Genomic DNA, 16,562 nt, shown 5'->3' on the forward strand with positions numbered 1-16,562 from the left:
AACAAAGTGAAGAGATTTCATTTGGAAACATTTACCTTTACTCAGGTGTTATGGAACCATATCGCTACGTTCATCTCTATCAGCAGTGTGTGAATGGGTGGATGACTGGATGTGTAAAGCGCTTTGGGGTCCTTAGGGACTAGTAAAGCGCTATACAAATACAGGCCATTTATCACTTTTTACCATTTATCAAAAACTTTTCTACCAAAACGTGTTGTTATGGTTTTACTGACTTTAGTGAGAGAGACTCTCATTAATCAAACTCCACATCCATAAATGTGAGTTCTCCACTCTCAGGACAGAAACACAACAAGAAAGCTTTAAAAACCATTAATAATGTCTTTATTTATTTAATCTCACTGTATCCCTCGCCTTTCCCTGTTTTAATAAGCATTTCTGTCCTATTTGTTTAATTGTACATACTCTGCCACTGTATCCTAATTTTGCACTACAATTGTACATCGTGCTGTTTTCTGCTTTTTGTTAAAGATTCTGTTGAAATAAAGTTGGAGGAAAAAAAGTTTCTTTAATGAGTGACACATCCTTATATTTCAAAATAAAGTAAAAATCTAGAATGATTAATCAAACTCTTAGAAATGAGACAAAAACTGATTAAAATTAGGTTCAATGTTTTTATTTCACGCCTTGTGGTGACCGTGTCCACCTGGAACAGCTGGCTCCGTCTCTGGACACACGTGAAAAATGTTTTTGTTAGCCTAAGTTTTGATATTGTCACACACCGATGACATCATCAATGAACCCGATCAGTGTATTGTGAGACAGCAGGAACTTTATGCTGAAAGGTGAACACACCTGTGGTCTGAAAGCACAGGTGAGACGCCTGCTGGCTCTCAAACTCAGAGAGATTCACGTCAAATACGACTGATGTGAATGTGTCACTTCCTGCTTGTGACAGGAAGCTGCTGCTGGAGGAAGTGACACAGACGCAGTGAAGAGGCGCACACGCTCTTATTTTAGAAAATAATTTAATAACAGGTGAATGTAAAAAAAACATCAGTGGCAGGACGTGCGTCTCCTCTGCTGCTAATACTCTTTAATCAGCTGATTGACAAAACAAAAGCACATTGCACATGAGTCTCAGAGGGGCGTGGCCGACAGCGGTGGTGGTCGGTCCAGTCTCTGCATCCGCTCCCTTTCTCAGCCGCGTCGCCTCAGCAACACTCAGTTTGTTTAACTAAAGAGTCCACAGACCGGCGACGCCGGCGTCCTCTTGACACACACACACGGGGGCCAAACACACCCCAGCATCCCCCCTCCCCCCACCCTCCCCGTCAGGTAAATGAGATATAAAAGGGAGGGAAATGACTCCAACTCAAAGGTGAGGAACTAAAGAAAGGTGATGAAGAGTGAGGGCGGCACTCAGCTCTCGATACTTACACTCACACCGAGGCGCTCCCGGAGGGGGCGTGGCTTCAGCGGCCGGGGAGGGGGACGTCTGGCTTACCTCGTCTGCTCTCACTCAGTCACCTACAGCCTCTCATTATTGATCTATTATTGATCAGTCCGATCAGCCATCCTCGCCGAGCGATGGGCCGACGCCCCCGCTCACGCTCACCCCCGCCCGCTGACAGCAGTCCCACAGCCGCCGAAGGCGCTCCGAGGCCCCGCCTTCCGCTGCCTCCAGTAGCAGACGCTGCAAGGGTGTGGGGGGGGGGGACAAAGGGAGGGGTAAACAAAGGTTGGGGGAAGGGGGGGGACATGCGGGAGGGGGGCGGAGGGCAGGTGAACATGCTGTATACAGGTGAGTCAAACTGTTTACAGTCACATGGTCATAGAATACGAGGCAGTGCATGCGAGCCAATCAGAATGGGCCGTCGCCCTCTCTGAACAGCTGATCTCAGATCTACTACAGGGCCATACACTCTGACCAATCAGATTCCAGCATTTCTTTTCCCAGCCCAAGTTTTTAGGACCCCCCCCCGCCCCCGGCTAAGATCTGAGAGCAGCTGTCCAATCACAGCTCGTCCAATGTGATGTCATTATCTGTGTGTGTGTGTGTGTGTGTGTGTGTGTATTACATGTTTCCACAGGGCCGCGCTCAGTGGGAGGTTCTGCAGGGCCTGCTGGAACATGTGACGCACCTGAAGGACAACAAGGGGGCGGAGACACACACCACTGAGTTCTCAGCTAGACTCCGCCCTCTTTCCTTGATTTGATTAAGTTTCAGACTCACCTCAGCTCGCTCCTTTAGCTCCTCCTCCACAGCGATTGCTCTATGAACACACGTGCACACACATAATCAGGACGCAGTAATCATTGATCATCATTGACTGGGCGGGACCATCGAGGGTCACGCGCACTCACATTTTCCAGCTGCTCAGACACTTGGGGACGTTACCGCTCAGCATCCGGGCCTGGAACTTCAGGTGCTCCACGTTCCCATCCAGCCACTCCTGGTGCAGCAACCTGAGCAGCAACAGACACACAGCAGTGACATTGCTGATATGGGTGGAGCTAAACCATCTCTGTGGTCGGATGATTTAAACCCAATGACAAACAGGAAGTAGATTTATTTTCCATCTCATTACTGGAATCAAATCACTGACAAGTGACATTAAGCTCCACCCAATCTTCCTCCATGTGTGTACCTGAGGCCCAGCTCAGTGTTATTGGGCATAGTGTAGCTCAGTCTCTCCAGAAGCAGTGCATGCTGGGACGGCGGCAGGCAGCTCAGGTAAAGCGCGACCACCTGCAGAGGGAGACGTGACATCAGCAGACTACAACGACAGACCTGCCGCTGAGCAAGGCAGTGAGCGCTCACATCTGTGTTACGACGGCACGGAGTCGTGACATCACGCAGGTGTAGGTGGCGTGTGGCAGCAGACTCGACCTCTGACCTTGTTGTGGAAGCGGTAGCAGCTCCAGAACTCTGCCGGGTTGAAGGGGAGCTCGAGTCTCGAGGGGGTGGTGCTGAGGCAGCGCTGGACCAGGTCTGAGAACGTCCTGGACTGCGAGGCGGCGCGGGCCTGTGGGCTGCAGCTGAACATCAGGTAACTGCAGAGAGAGGGAAACGGTGAGTAGTGGGCACGTGCGGTCGAAGTGGAAGTACCTGCGGCAGGTGAACTCACTCCATCCACAGCCTGTGAAGCTCCTCCAGCTGGGTGACAGCCCCCAGCGCTCGCTCAAATGCCTCCGCTGCGTCCTCCACCGAGCCGTGCAGCCATTGCCACCGACTGCAACGACAGCGAGCACGTTAACCCTACTGCGCCCGCTTTCATCATCACAGCAGGACGCCATTTATGAGGATGAAACCTTAAACACCAACCAGTGAATGAGGTGGAGGAAGCTCATCTGCTGCCTCAGCCGCTCCTGGAGCTCCTTCTTGATGACGGGACCTCCAAGCAGCTCGGAGGAGGAGGAGGAGGAGGAGGAGAAGCCCAGGATGTACCTGAGGGAGGAAGAACAGAGCGCCGTCAGCTGACCGTGCGGACTACAGCCGGGAAGACGGAGGCGGCAGGACATACCGCAGCACGTCTACGGGCGTCCTTGGACTCTGCTCGTCCTCGCAAAGCGACAGCACGAAGCCTCTGAACAGTGGCGTGATGGCGCCCGCCTTCTCCTGTGGACACAGAGACGGTTCTTAGCGCCGAGAGGCGGACCTTAAAGTTTATTCACAGACTCACAGTGGAGCTCACCTGAGCCATGAGGAACTTGCAGCAGTGGTAGAAGACCTCAGCGTTGTGAGGGCACTCGGCCAGAGCGTGGAGCCACATGCTGACCGCCCGGTCGCCGCTCCCGCCGTGCAGGTGGAGGCCGGCCAGGGCGTCTCGCAGAATGCACGACTCGGGACAGAACTCGAGCAGCGACTCGCACAGAGCGATGCCCTCGCTGTACCTGCGCACACACACAGCGCCACAGTTTGCTCGAGGTGCTTCACAGACCACGATGTCACAGAGCACAAACTCAAATTTGACTTCACAGCAGTTGATGTCACAGCTCGAAAGCTGCAATCAGCCTGACCCCATCCCGTCACACTTTCTGCCAATCAGTTCACACCTTCACAAACCTGACCCGATGACATCACACGAGAGAACAAACATGGCGGACCCCGCGTTGACCTCACAGGTGGCCTCGCATCACCACACCTGCTCCTCTGGGCCAGGTACGGTGCAAACAGTGAATCAGCTCGCTAACCGTGTGGTGAGCGTGACGAGGTCAACCGACCAATCATCGAGTCAGAGTGGTTTTAGGTGGGCGGGGCTATCTGATTACTTGAATGTTAATCCCGCTTCCTCACGGTGTGATGTCAGCAGTGAGCTCACCTCTGCAGCAACTTGTAGAGGAAGATGAGGTTGGTGTGCAGAGGAAGGCAGGCCAGCGTCCTCTCGCTGTCAGACGCGTGCTCGTCGCTGCACTGACGGACGCCGTCTGAGAGGAAACAGTCACACAGGAAGTGGAAACCAGTTAAGCTTAGGGAGATGAGAACCTCGCGCGTCCGGCAGGTCGCAATGCCGTACCTTGGAAGAGAGCGACGAGGATGTCGGCGGGCGTCCTGACGTCCCGCGGCGTCCTCCATGGCAGCAGGAACGGCTCCCTGCTGACTACACGGGACGGGCCCGACTCCGCGGGGTCGTACAGGCACGCCGGCAGTCGGTCGAACTCCGTTAGGTGGATGTAGGAGAGCCAGAGCAGCGCCCGGTCGGCGGCCGTCAGGTGGTCGGCAATGCTCCGGTTCTGAGGCGACTTCAGAGCATTCTGAGAGGAGAAAGAGAGAGGGAGCAGACATCACGTCACATTAGTCCCGCCCTCTGGAATACAGGTGAGAGCCGGTCATGTGGCCCCCAACATGGCCACACACTGACGTAAACAGCTGTGTTTGTTGTTTAAAAGTTGTTTGTTTTTCAGGTCGTGATTAAAGAATCGTTTCTTTAAACTCTGTAAAAAATGTTCCTCCCACTCTGACGTTGTGTTTGTGGTGCGGTGGTAAAACAATGACACCCATCAGCGTGAAGCAGGTGCCTGAGGTCACATCTCACCTGCAGGACGGCGAGCGCGCTCTCCAGCCGGCCCGTGAACAGGCTCAGCTGGACTCTGTAGAGCAGCGCCTCCATCAGCTGGAAGGACAGCTTCTCCATGACTCCAGATGACGACTCGGCGAGGAGGAACTGCAGCAGACGCTCGCACACGTAGTCTTTCCCTTCGAATGAGCTCTCCAGGTTCAGGTACTGAGCAGCAGAGGTCAGAGGTGATTATGATATTTACCTGATAAATGAAGCTAAAACCACCAACACACCAACGTTAGCTCGCTGAGCTGTGTGGTGAGCTAGCGGCTCCTGCGAGCAAACCACGCTCACTTACGTTCCACCACACTCTGTAGTCGGGGGCGTGCTCCACCGCCATCTCGCACATCTCCTGCACCTCCTCCCGGCTGCCCCGCCTGGAGAACAAGGACAGGTAATGGCTCCACACCTCAGGATTATCGCAGTTGCTCTCCAAAGCGCGTGACAGCGTGTTCAGGGCGGCTTCCAAACACTCTGCCGCAGAGCTGCAGGGGACAGATTAAAGGTTAAAGGGGGTGGAGCTCCGCAGCACAGACCTTGAGGCTGGCGGGGACTTACATCTCGCTCTGATTTAGGTATTTGAAGGCGAGCTTGATCCACAGCTGAGTGTCTCGGGGGCTCTCCAGGACGCTGACCTCCAGGTTCGCGATGTCGTCCGTCTCGCTGATGAAGTAGCGTTTGTCCTCTGAGGTGACGCAGGCGTCCAGAGTGGAGAGGACGGTGTGAGCGCTGCCGTCTGCACGCACGCACACAGACACACGTGAGCTCACTCAGACCTCCCACGGAGGAAACGAGGAAATCCTCCCCGTTTACTAACCTCTGCCAGGTGTCATGTGATCGGTCGCCATCCCCTCGTCGTCACTGCCGTCATCCTCAGGACTGAGGTCACTCTGCGTCGATGGCTTCGGCCTCCACCTCCTCGCGTCCTTGTAGGTGGTGTAGGGCGGGACTGAAGATGAAGGGGACAGGTGAGAAGCGCGGAAGCGGCTGGCACGGCGAGCAGAACGTTACGGGAACGCTGACCTACCGTGGCGCTTGCTTTCGTTGACTTTGCTGACGAGGAGGACGGCCTTCTGATCGACGCCCATGCGGTCCTTGTTAGAGCCGAACAGCCTCTTCATGTACTTCTCTGCAAACAAACACAAACACCTGAGCTTCCACGTGACACACCTGCTGACGCACCAGGCCAAGGCATCGCACCCACCGCACCTGTGGCGGCGCACACGTCCTCGTCCGAGCTGCTGTCGGAGCAACCGATCAGCGACAGGTCGTAGGACAGGATGTCCTGGAAGAGCTGGTTCCCGCTCAGAGTGCAGTTCCTCATGTGCTGCCTGCGGTGCAGAGGGACAAACATTAAACAGGAAGAGAAAACACTACAGACTCAGGCGGGACGCCGGTTAACATTATCATTATCGTCACGGTAACAGGGCGACACATCACGCAAACATGCCGCTGCTTCGTTTTACTTCCGTGGCATGACATCCACCAGCGAGCAGGGGGTGTGTGCGAGCCACACACCCCCTGCGAGGAGGTGGAAATGAGCGAGGAGGCTGTGAAGCTCTGGGCTGGTCTGCACACTCAGTGGTCAGGCTCAGCAATATAACTCTGATCATTTATCAGCACGTATCCATATTTTATATCAGTGTGTACAAAGCTGACACTGTGAGACTTCATCAGGTGTGAGCATCACAGCCTTTGTGTCAAAGTAACTGAGGATAAAACATGAAGCAGACTTTCCTGGCCTGGCTTTTTACAGCAGATAACCTTAAACATATTCTGCAGTCGATCAAAAACTGAAGAAAACCATGAATCAACATGTGAACGTTACCTGATGCTGAAGTCACAGAGGTTTGATTACAGACACAGCTGAGTGATGATTTAAGTTTAAATTTCTTCAGTTAGCGCAGCAGAAATGAGGCTTTGATGTCAAAGTAAAACGGCCAAAGTCATGACGAACTTTATCAAACGTGACGCTCAGTTTGATCTTCTTTTGCTGCTGGTTCAGTGAATTTGGGTCAGAGTGATAAAACCTGGAGCTTCAGCCGGACGGCATGTCTTTGGACGTGCCGTCGGGTGAACAATCCACGCTCTGTGTTTGTGTTTACATCCATGTAGCTGCTCTCATTTACTGCTTTAGCTGTTTGCTGAAATATTTCCTGAGCTCTAACTGGAGTAAAAATCAATTTAGGATTTAATGAAGTGATATCACGTTATTCAAGCTCAAATTGTTTTTTTACACCCCGCTCACCATCTGCAGCCGTCGTCGTTGCACGTTCCCGTGAGGTCGAAGCGGCAGAAGCACTTCTTTGCTTCAATGGCGTTGCTGTATGTCACCGAGCTCAGAGACAGCTTCTCCTTGGTCCTGTAGTACGGGCTGAACCTGAGTGGGAGGACACAGCTGTAAGCCGACCGCACAGACCACATACGAGCTCTGCTGCTGTCGGTACGACAGAGCTACCTGTAGGACCTGAAGACCAGCAGAGGGCTGTGGTACGGTCTGAAGGGAAGCGGCCTCAGCTCCGAGCTGCTCGACGAACTCACCGCCGTCTCCACCTCAGCCGGAAACACCTGGACAACCGGAAACACAGAGCGTTGGCATGAAATCCCCCCCGAGACCTTCAGCTGCCCCTCTGACAGTCTCCGCTCACCTGTGCGGCGGGGTCCACGTCCTCCCCCAGCACCTGCAGCTCCATCAGCAGCAGCTCTCTCAGAGGCGTCTTCTGTTGGTACAGCCGCTTCAGAGCATCCACGTCCAGCCCCGCGAACATCTCAACAGGAAGCTCCACACCTGCCGAGCTGCTGGGCAGCGCCTTCACGGGCTTGGCAGCAGTGCCGATGTCTTTAGGCGGAGCCGAGCTCGCGGCGTCCAGGTGGGGTTTGGTGAAGGAGCAGCTGGACTGACGGAAGGAGGATCGACGGCTGCCTCTGGCCACAGCAGCGGGCACAGGTTCCGGTTCGTGATCCTCGGCCTCCGCGGCGTCCTCGCTGTCCAGCGTCAGCTTGTCCTGGGAGAGGTCGTGCAGTGAGGGCTGCGGCAGCTGGACCTGAGGTTCCGGGGGTGTGGCGGGTCGTGACGGCGGCTCTACGGGGAGCTCTGGCGGGATGCCTTTGTTTCGCAGGGCCTGCGCCTCCTTCAGCTTCTGGATCTTCAGCGCGTACTCGGACTCGAGCTGCTGCAGTCGTTGCTTCTGAGCGATGAGCTCGGCGAAGTGACGCTCAGAACAACGGGGCGCTGCGTCACGTCGCGGCAACTTGCTGAGCTGGAAAGGAAAATGTTACACAGGTTAAACACACCTGCACACAGCGGTGCTCCATCAGAGCTTTCTTATAGTTTTGGCGGCGGGCGCGTGTAACCACCAACGCCTCTGAATCCATGGTTACCCGCGCCGTGAGGAGCTGCGTAAGCACAAACATCCTCTGTAACAGCCTGGCCTGGTGCGTCACCAGGTGTGTCACGTGAAAGCGCTTAGCCAGCGTCTCCCCACTGTGGGTCCCGCCCTGATCGTTGCGTCCCCCACAGCTGTTCATTAGCTAACTGGGTGAGTAATTAGCTTCATTAGCTAATCAGCCAGCTAATTACAGCTAACTACCTCACCTGTAAGTTTCAGCAGCAATTCTTCATGCAACTCTGTTTTTTTAAAATAAAGGACTCTCTGGCTGAGTGTTTCTCTGCTGAGGAGGAGGAGGCAAACACAGAACAACCTGCAGGTTCCACAGAGAAACAGGAAGTCTCACCGTGGGCCGGCTGGAGAGCGCTCGCCGTTTGGGTGCCCTGCCGGCTGCCAGGTGAGCCTGCAGCAGCTCCTGCTCCAACCGCACTGCCACCGTCTTCTTCACGGAGACCCGCTGCTCCACCCGGTGGACCTGCAGAGGACGTGGAGGCGGTCAAACGACACCAAGCAAGGAGACTTCACAGCAGCCAGGAGGAGTCTGAGCTTCATGTCCTGCCTCTGAGTGCTGCCGTGCTGACCCCGCGCTGGGGTCGTGTAGATTTAAGAGAAACACCCAGCAGCGAGTTGGGGTGGTGAGGGTGGCGTACCTGCTCGCGCAGCTTCCTGAGGAGCATCTTGTTGGCGCTGACGATCCTCTCCGACGCCTGCAGCTGCTCCCTCAGTTTGGCCACTTTGGCCTCAGCGGCCTTCAGCGACTCGTTCTTCTTCAGCTCCTGCTGCAGCAGGTGTCGGAGCATGGCCTCGTCTCTCTGCAGCAGCTCCCTGAGGGCAGCAGACTCCCACAGTCAAAGCGGCGCCACCGAAAACCTCATGCACGTCTCTAAGTGCGTTTTCAGATCTCACCTGTGTTTGGTGAGCTTCAGCTCGGCCTCGCTCAGCTTCAGCTCTGCTGTAGGCTTCAGGGAGGAGTCGGAGTCTGCAGTGGCGGGCGAGGCGGAGCCACGAGGACTCTGTTCCTTCATCATCCTCTGCCTCTCCCTGCTGTGAGCACGCACACACACAGAGTTGGTAAAAGTCTTTGTGCGTGTGTGTGTGTGTGTTTGAGAGAGATCACGTGGGTACCTGGCGATCTCCTCTTTGAGTAGGCGGTACTCGGCCTTCTTGGCATCAGGCAGAGCTTCTGGCGTTCGGACCGGATTGTTCTCCTTCTCCGAGGCCGACGCTCCTTTTGGCTTTGCTGCCTGAAAAATAAGAAGTTCAGAGTTGTGACATCATCACGCAACGCCGCAGACACGTTCCACTGCACAACGATCGTCGTTGTGCCCAGACGGTTCAGGAGAACGTGCTCACCTCCACCGTCCTCCGGGCCTCTTTGATCATGAACTCCAGGCCGCCAAACACCGCCTGTGACGAGCTGCAGGCGTCCATGTCCGAGTCGCTGTCGTCAGAGTCGTTGAGAGAAACCACCACCGCCTTATGTCTGGGCAGCTGGACAGACAGGTGGGGGACAGACAGGTGAGGGGTAGTTCCAGGCTCCAGGTTTGTTTCTAGATAAGGAGTGGTGTGCAGCAAGCCTCTTACCACAAGCGGCGCTCTGGCGATGAGGTGTGCTCTGGTGGCCTTGTTGGGGCGGGGTTGAGGCACCGTGTTCAGACTGACCGTGCTCAGGTTTCCTCTGGGTGGAGGCTGAAGGTCTGCGGGAGGAGGCCCACCTGGAGAAGGAGGAGCGCTGGAGCTCTTCTGCAGAGAGAAAGTCATCATCATTCACCATCATCGTCAGGAGCACAATCTAAACATGACATCATCACGTGACGCCGCAGACCTCCGAGACCACCACCCTCTTGTTGGCCATTGACATCAGGCAGGTCTCCCTGAGGAGCATCTCCTCCTCCTCCGCTTCATCAGCAAATGGAGGTTTTGGGGGGGGTTCCAGCTCATCTGGTGGAGGGGGGAGGGGAGGAGGTGGGGGAGGAATGGCGGAGAGCAGCGGGGGGAGGAAGGGCTGCGAGAATTCCTGAGGGGTGGAAAGAAAAAGAAAGAGACATCAGCGAACTCCTCGGAACGTAACCGTGGTGATGAGGAGGAGCGAGGAGGGGGCGTACCATTCCGAAAGGAATGGGGTCGGCGCCGTACAGGTGAGGGACGCACGCTGCCTCCTCCACAGACAGCAGGTTGCTGTGCGTCGGCGACGGGACTGAAACACAGACAAACCAGCTTAAACAGGAAACAGGAAGTGAAAGGTGGGTCAGGTGCACCTCCCGCCCCCTCACCTGGCGAGCCCGTCTCACTGTCCGTGTCCATCGCCACCTCGTCGTAGTTGTCGTACTGGTAGAGGTTCCCCGAGGTGTCCAGGCCCGGCTTGCCCGCAGACTTGCGGTGGTCCCGGTCCTTGGACTGAGCAGACACAGGTGAGTCAGCACAGGTGAGAGTCGGGTGACCACACTGGGCGTGCGCACACGGCGCCTTACCTTGCTGCACGTCCTCTTCCTTCCGCCCACCAGCTTCATGAAGCGGTTATATTGTTCGTCTTGGTTGGACAGGTCGCGGATTCGCCGGATCTCGTCCTCCCGCTTGCGGCGCTCCTCCTCCTCCTGGCGCCGCTTCTCCTCCTGCTCTCTCTGCTGCTGCAGCTTCCACGTCCTCACCTGCTGCTTCCTGAACGCCTGCTTTGCCGCTGAACCTGCGAGACACGCGTTTAGGGACGGCAGACGGCGTCACACAGGAGCACTCAGAGCCAATCAGAGCTGACCGCTGTTTCTGCTTCACTTCTGAGCGTGCTCACATTTAAGGCGGCACAGCCCGCACACCTGTCTCACCTGGGCTGATCTTCTTGGTGATGTGAGCCTTCCCCGGCGTGCGGGCCCTCTCCAGCGGGGCTTTAGGTCCGGCTTTGGGACTCGGCTTGGGTCTGTCTCTGTTCTGAGGTCTGGGCCCAGTCTTGTTCCGCTCGCGGTCCCTGTCCTGAGGTTTGGACCTGGTCCTGCTCCTCTCTGTGGCGGCGGCGGAGGAGGCGGACCTGGTGGTGACCCTCTGCCTGGCGTGTAGGGCGGCCCCGGGGCCCGAGCTCTTCTCCTGGGCGGCTTTAGTGATGCGTTCTTTGCTCCGCCTCATGACCTGCTGCTCCTTCTGCTGCCACTTCTTACTGGCCGACTGCAGAGCGAGGAGACGCAGTTGCAGCTCTGACAGCTCCTCCTCCTCCACCACCACCACCTTCTCTGTGGCCTGACCACACACAGAGGAAACGTAACGTGACACAACCCAAACGCCATTGAAGCAAACGGCCGAATCTTTTCCCTGTGGGTAGCACCTGCATGGCCTCACCTTATCTGGAGAGTCCTCGCTGGACGCCGACGACTCGCTGGGACACGGCGGCGGCGGTTTCTCCTGCTCCTCCGTGATGCACGGGTCACGCGGCCTCTCGTCTGCGGGGTCTCCTCCTCCTGCTCGCTGCTCTCCCTCACCTGGACACACATTGCACAGGAAGTGAAAACACAGCGTCTTCATCAAAGGTCACCTGCTCCTCACTGCACGGTGCTAATCAAGCTCTGGTTTGGGGGCCATGCGGGGACTCCGCAGGGTGGACCGGGGTAGGTTGTCACAGTTTTCACTGCTGCGTTAACCGAGGATCCCGACAACATCACGACCTTCAGTTCCATCGTTAAATGGCTCATTTTTGAAATTCGTTCCGGCAGAAAGAGGCGAATACCCCGTCATCCTGTTACAGCTGCGGGGAAGCAGGTGGAACTTCCTGTTTAGTGACCCTTTAAAGGACAAACAGCTGAGCTGAGCCTTGGCAAGCAGCTCGGTGATCGTGTGCCAACAAAGTGAACTGTGTCAGTATCACAGCGGCTCTGCGTTAGCGTGTGCACCATCGTCCAGCTCGTTAAGACTGCCCTGGGCCTCTCACAGTCCTGACACACACCTGGACCGTCAGGGCTCAGACACTGAGGCCGTACCCAGACTGCAGAAGCATTTGTCACACTCTGAGCCGAGACACAGCCATCCCCAGCTGACCTCTGGAGCACCATCTGAGCTTCATCACTAACTTGAGCTTTTTCTAAGAGCTAGCGCCGTGTGAGCTTGTAATACCTGAAAAATCTCTCTGCCCCATTAAAGTAACAGAACACTTTCCACACACCGACTGCAGCGAAGCGGACAGATCAGCAGGTCACATGTGTGATATCAGCAGAATCCCACAGCGCCCCCTATTGTTGCAGTAACAAGCAATGTGACAACCAACCCCGGTCCACCCTACAGGGAAACGTCCTTTCAGAGGACCAATCGGAGAGTCTGCTGCATCGGTTCGGTTTATGCTTGCGGTCTGCTCACCGCCGCTCTCGCGCGTCCCCTCTTCTGCTTCTTTGGCACCTTTTCCTTCCAATTCTGCTCCGTTATCTGTGATTGGCTGATCCCCTTCACCTGTCGACACAAAGAACAGGAAGCTGTAAAAACACACCGAGCTTTACACAGCAAACACTAAGTGATTTAGGATTGGTCTTCAATGTGGTTTAAGTCACCAAACAGGTAAAAAGGGGCATGTCTACAGCTGCGATGTGAAACCAAACATTCGGATTACGAACTTACCACCAGGCTCCGCCCACTTCTTCTGCAGCTCGTCCAGGTCGGCTGGCGTGGGGAGTTTCTGACGAAGCGGTTTGATGTTGAAGGCCTGGAACACTTTCTTCCTCTCCAGCTCCGATGCCTCCTCCGCGGCTGCTGCCGGACTCAGAGCCGGGCCCGGTTCAGCTTTGGCGTCCGTTAGAGCGGCGGCTACGCACTCCACCACGTCGTCCCTGACTGGTGACGTCCGTGGCTCCAGGGCCATCGTCTCCTCTTTGCGGATGCACTCGAGTTCAATCTGGATCTGTTTGTATTTGGACAGCAGATCCTCAAAGGACTCGTCACCACTGCTCTCTGGCCTGGGAGCGCCGTGAGCCGCCTTCCTGAGCCGGTTCCTCCCGAGAGGTTTCTCTGAGGTCTGCGTTAAAGAACGCTGATCAAGAATTACTGGTCAACACTGATCAATACTCATTTCATTTTTAAAGTCATGATTTTAAAAAATATATCAATCCATCCATCCATTCGCTTCCGCTTATCCTTTTCAGGGTCGCGGGGGGGCGCTGGAGCCTATCCCAGCTGTCATAGGGCGAGAGGCGCGGATAGGTTAATTGGATAATCGAAAATATATCAATATTATTAAAAAAGTAAAATTTTCAAAAATAATTACAAATCTTTGCAACCAATGAAAAGTTTCACTTTTTAAGAAAGTGTAAAATTAAGAAATGAACAAATTAAGAAAACCTCACAAAAAAATGTCCATGTAAAAGAAGCAAAGGTGCTTCTCCTATCATCGGATTATTGATCGCAGATCAATGGCAGAAAACACGCAGCCCTCTGAAAACTAATCAAAAGCTTTTTCAATTATGGAACTCATGATCTCAGTTCATCAGCTGCACATTTGATTATTGCCTTCCAAACACATTTTTTAACACACTCTGTGTGTGTGTAGTTCCTGCCTCTGTCCCAGTTGAAGGCTGACCTGTGGCTCTGAGCTGTTTGTTATAAACTGCACCACCTTTCGTCTGTAACACTAAACTTCCGCTTGTGGGATCAATAAAGTATTGATCTATTGATCCATCTATTGATTTGGGCTTTTCACAGCTGTCTTTAGGATCATTTCAATATGATCGATCAATCAATACATGAACGAGGAAATAATCGATCACTGATGTAACCGTGTAGCGGATGAATGAGGACAGCTGCGGCTGAGGGGAAGTTGCAATCACACATACGTCATCACCGCGCAGGTTTCGTTTCCTGCTGTCACGCACGCGCGCACCTGGTGGAGTGTGAAACGTGAACGTGAACCAGTCGAAGCCCAATACACTCGCGGATCAATGGGCTGATCATTAAACCAATATGTAATCAATGAAACCCTGACCGGCTCCTCGCGGGCTGTCTAATTCAATCACCGTCCCGGGGGCAGGGGGCACGTGACACAGCAGAAAGGATACGCTTCCTCGCGGGGGAGCTGTGGCTCTCTCCGGGCAGGTACCGTCCGGGAGGTGGCCGGCTGTTGCCCCCACGGCCGCCGCGGCTCCAGCCCCCGGGCCCTCCGTTCGGCATGCCGCGGTGCCGGAAGCGTCCCAGCGTGCCGTGGCTCCGCTCCCAGAAGCTGGACCGCGGCCCGGGCTCCCCGTGAGAGCCGAGCCCGGGAGGCTGCTGCGGCGACGGTGGCGGGGAGGGAGGCCGGTCGGGCCCGCTCGGCCCGCACTGTTGCCGGTGGCCGGCCGGGAATGGGCCGTGAGGGCCGAGGCTGTAGGGCATGAGGTGGCGGAAGTCCGGCGGCGGGTGGCCCAAGTGCGGCGGCGCGCCGTGCGGGTGCTTGTGCGGCTTTCGTGGCCGAGGAGGAGCACCGCCGCGGGGCCTGCTCCCATCCCCCCGCCGCGGAGGCGCTCTCTCCTCGGTATCATCATCGCAAATTTCTCCGTCTTCTAGCTCCCCGTCCTCCGCGGCGGATCTGTTCGGAACGTCTACGTCCATGTTGGGGTGACCGTCTGCAGCTCCCTGCTGGGGCCGAACTCAGCGGCGGGTCCCGGAGCTCATTCCGTGGCTCTGAAGCAGCTTCGCGGAGGTTCTCTCCGCTCTGACCGTTAGCTCTCTGTTAGCGTTCTGCTAGCCGCGCTGCTACCAACAATCACCGCGATAAAACGCGAGACTTCGCGGGACCGGAAAAAGCACGTAAAAGGAGTGTCGCTACCCGATCCGTACCGTACGTATCCGGGTAGTGACAAGGGCTGTGTCCCAATTCAGGGTATGCACGCTTGAAGTACGCACACTACGCGTACTACGTACGGTGCGTACTACAAGTACGGGAAGTGCGGAAGTGAGAGGCTTGTGAAATGGGACGGTCTAGCCTTCGTCGCGCTGTTCAGGTTGCCTAGCAACCATGATACTAACAGCGAGAAATGTTTCATACAGCTTTGTTTGACAGAAATGACGGAGAAGAAATGTTTTGTTGTTCATTCATTTTTGTCATGACATCATTTTGATTAGTTGAGACCACAGGACTGTAAAACATGATAGTTGGGCTTCATTTCTGTACTGAACAGTCATTTTAAGATTAGTTAGTAAATAATAATTAGCTAATGTTATTCATGAGACTAAAGTCATCTCACTGTGGTAATGTTAATATAATATGGACAATATTATATGTATTGTCAGATCATATATATATATATATATATATATATATATATATATATATATACATATGAGCTTGAACTCTGGGTCAAAGATTCAAGTAGCAGTTAATTATATTTCCCATCACCTTAAATCTTCACTCAAAGACAAGTATCTCTGACAGTGTATATACAGATGTATTATATATAAGAGACAAACATTGTTCTTTCAATATGTTGGCATTACTACATTTGGCTCAATGCTTATATATGTGTAAAAAGAAAATGTATGAGCTGTGATAACTGTTTCTGATAAAATGAAGAGTAGACTGATATATGAAATATTCCTTTATTGTGTGAGAAAATCAGACCATGTCATAACTGCTTTAAGTCATACAGAATAGATATCAGAGCCTTAAACAGGCGGACTTCTGCTAAATGGGTCAAACTGGGCAGAAAGTCTACAAACACATAACATCCTTATAGAATATGATGTAACACTATAGATCAACTTAGCTCAGAATATATAAAGCATATAAACAATTACAGCAATATGATGCAACAAACACAGCAGTGCTACTAATCCAAAATACTCAAAGCTTCATAGAACTGAAACAAACATTTATTTTTAGCTCCATTCTGCTGCTGATACATACTTCAGGTTTCTGAATATTAAACTTGTTGCTGCCTTTCATAGTGTGTAACTTGAAGGCCCTGAGTACTTTCTCCCACACTGAAAACACTGGGATGATAACATTATTTGAACATTACCTAATAAGACTGATTCAGGACAGACAATTAGTTATGTTAAACTTTCCTAGCGGTCCTTCACAAACAGGGAACAGTCTGTCTATTCTCTCCATCTGTCAGCTGCTGCTGGCTCTTCCTCCTCTTCCTCACACACTGCTGAGTTTGTCCTGGTGGATCATCAGGGGTGCAAAGCCTCACAGATGATGTGCAGCAGTGGG

General features: G+C 54.0%; 1 protein-coding gene across 2 annotated transcripts; it reads right to left on the minus strand.

Annotated features, from left to right (window-relative positions):
- Positions 1–1,032: 1,032 nt before the first annotated feature.
- Positions 1,033–15,304, minus strand: LOC116311368 (zinc finger C3H1 domain-containing protein). 2 transcript variants are annotated; one of them, XM_031728467.2, is made up of 36 exons: positions 14,428–15,302; positions 12,998–13,384; positions 12,743–12,832; positions 11,735–11,874; positions 11,230–11,635; positions 10,882–11,093; positions 10,684–10,807; positions 10,516–10,607; positions 10,236–10,427; positions 9,995–10,153; positions 9,764–9,901; positions 9,536–9,654; positions 9,317–9,454; positions 9,061–9,235; positions 8,757–8,885; positions 7,670–8,281; positions 7,480–7,589; positions 7,270–7,401; positions 6,231–6,352; positions 6,049–6,150; positions 5,839–5,970; positions 5,580–5,757; positions 5,320–5,506; positions 4,998–5,186; positions 4,479–4,716; positions 4,284–4,389; positions 3,657–3,855; positions 3,486–3,580; positions 3,287–3,409; positions 3,090–3,194; positions 2,859–3,015; positions 2,610–2,710; positions 2,326–2,427; positions 2,195–2,234; positions 2,040–2,102; positions 1,033–1,654 (listed from the first exon to the last, which is right to left on the minus strand). In XM_031728467.2, exons 1-36 carry the CDS (start codon positions 14,954–14,956, stop codon positions 1,529–1,531), a joined length of 6,249 nt encoding a protein of 2,082 aa, XP_031584327.1. In that variant the 5' UTR covers positions 14,957–15,302; the 3' UTR covers positions 1,033–1,528. The 2 variants fall into 2 exon arrangements, with proteins under 2 accessions (XP_031584327.1, XP_031584328.1); XM_031728468.2 differs by lacking the exons at positions 1,033–1,654; positions 2,040–2,102; positions 2,195–2,234; positions 2,326–2,427 and having other exon boundaries at positions 2,783–3,015; positions 14,428–15,304.
- Between the last annotated feature and the right edge of the window lie 1,258 nt (positions 15,305–16,562).

Source organism: Oreochromis aureus, linkage group 7 (assembly GCF_013358895.1).
Source record: "Oreochromis aureus strain Israel breed Guangdong linkage group 7, ZZ_aureus, whole genome shotgun sequence".
In the NCBI taxonomy this organism is placed as follows: Eukaryota; Metazoa; Chordata; class Actinopteri; order Cichliformes; family Cichlidae; genus Oreochromis; species Oreochromis aureus.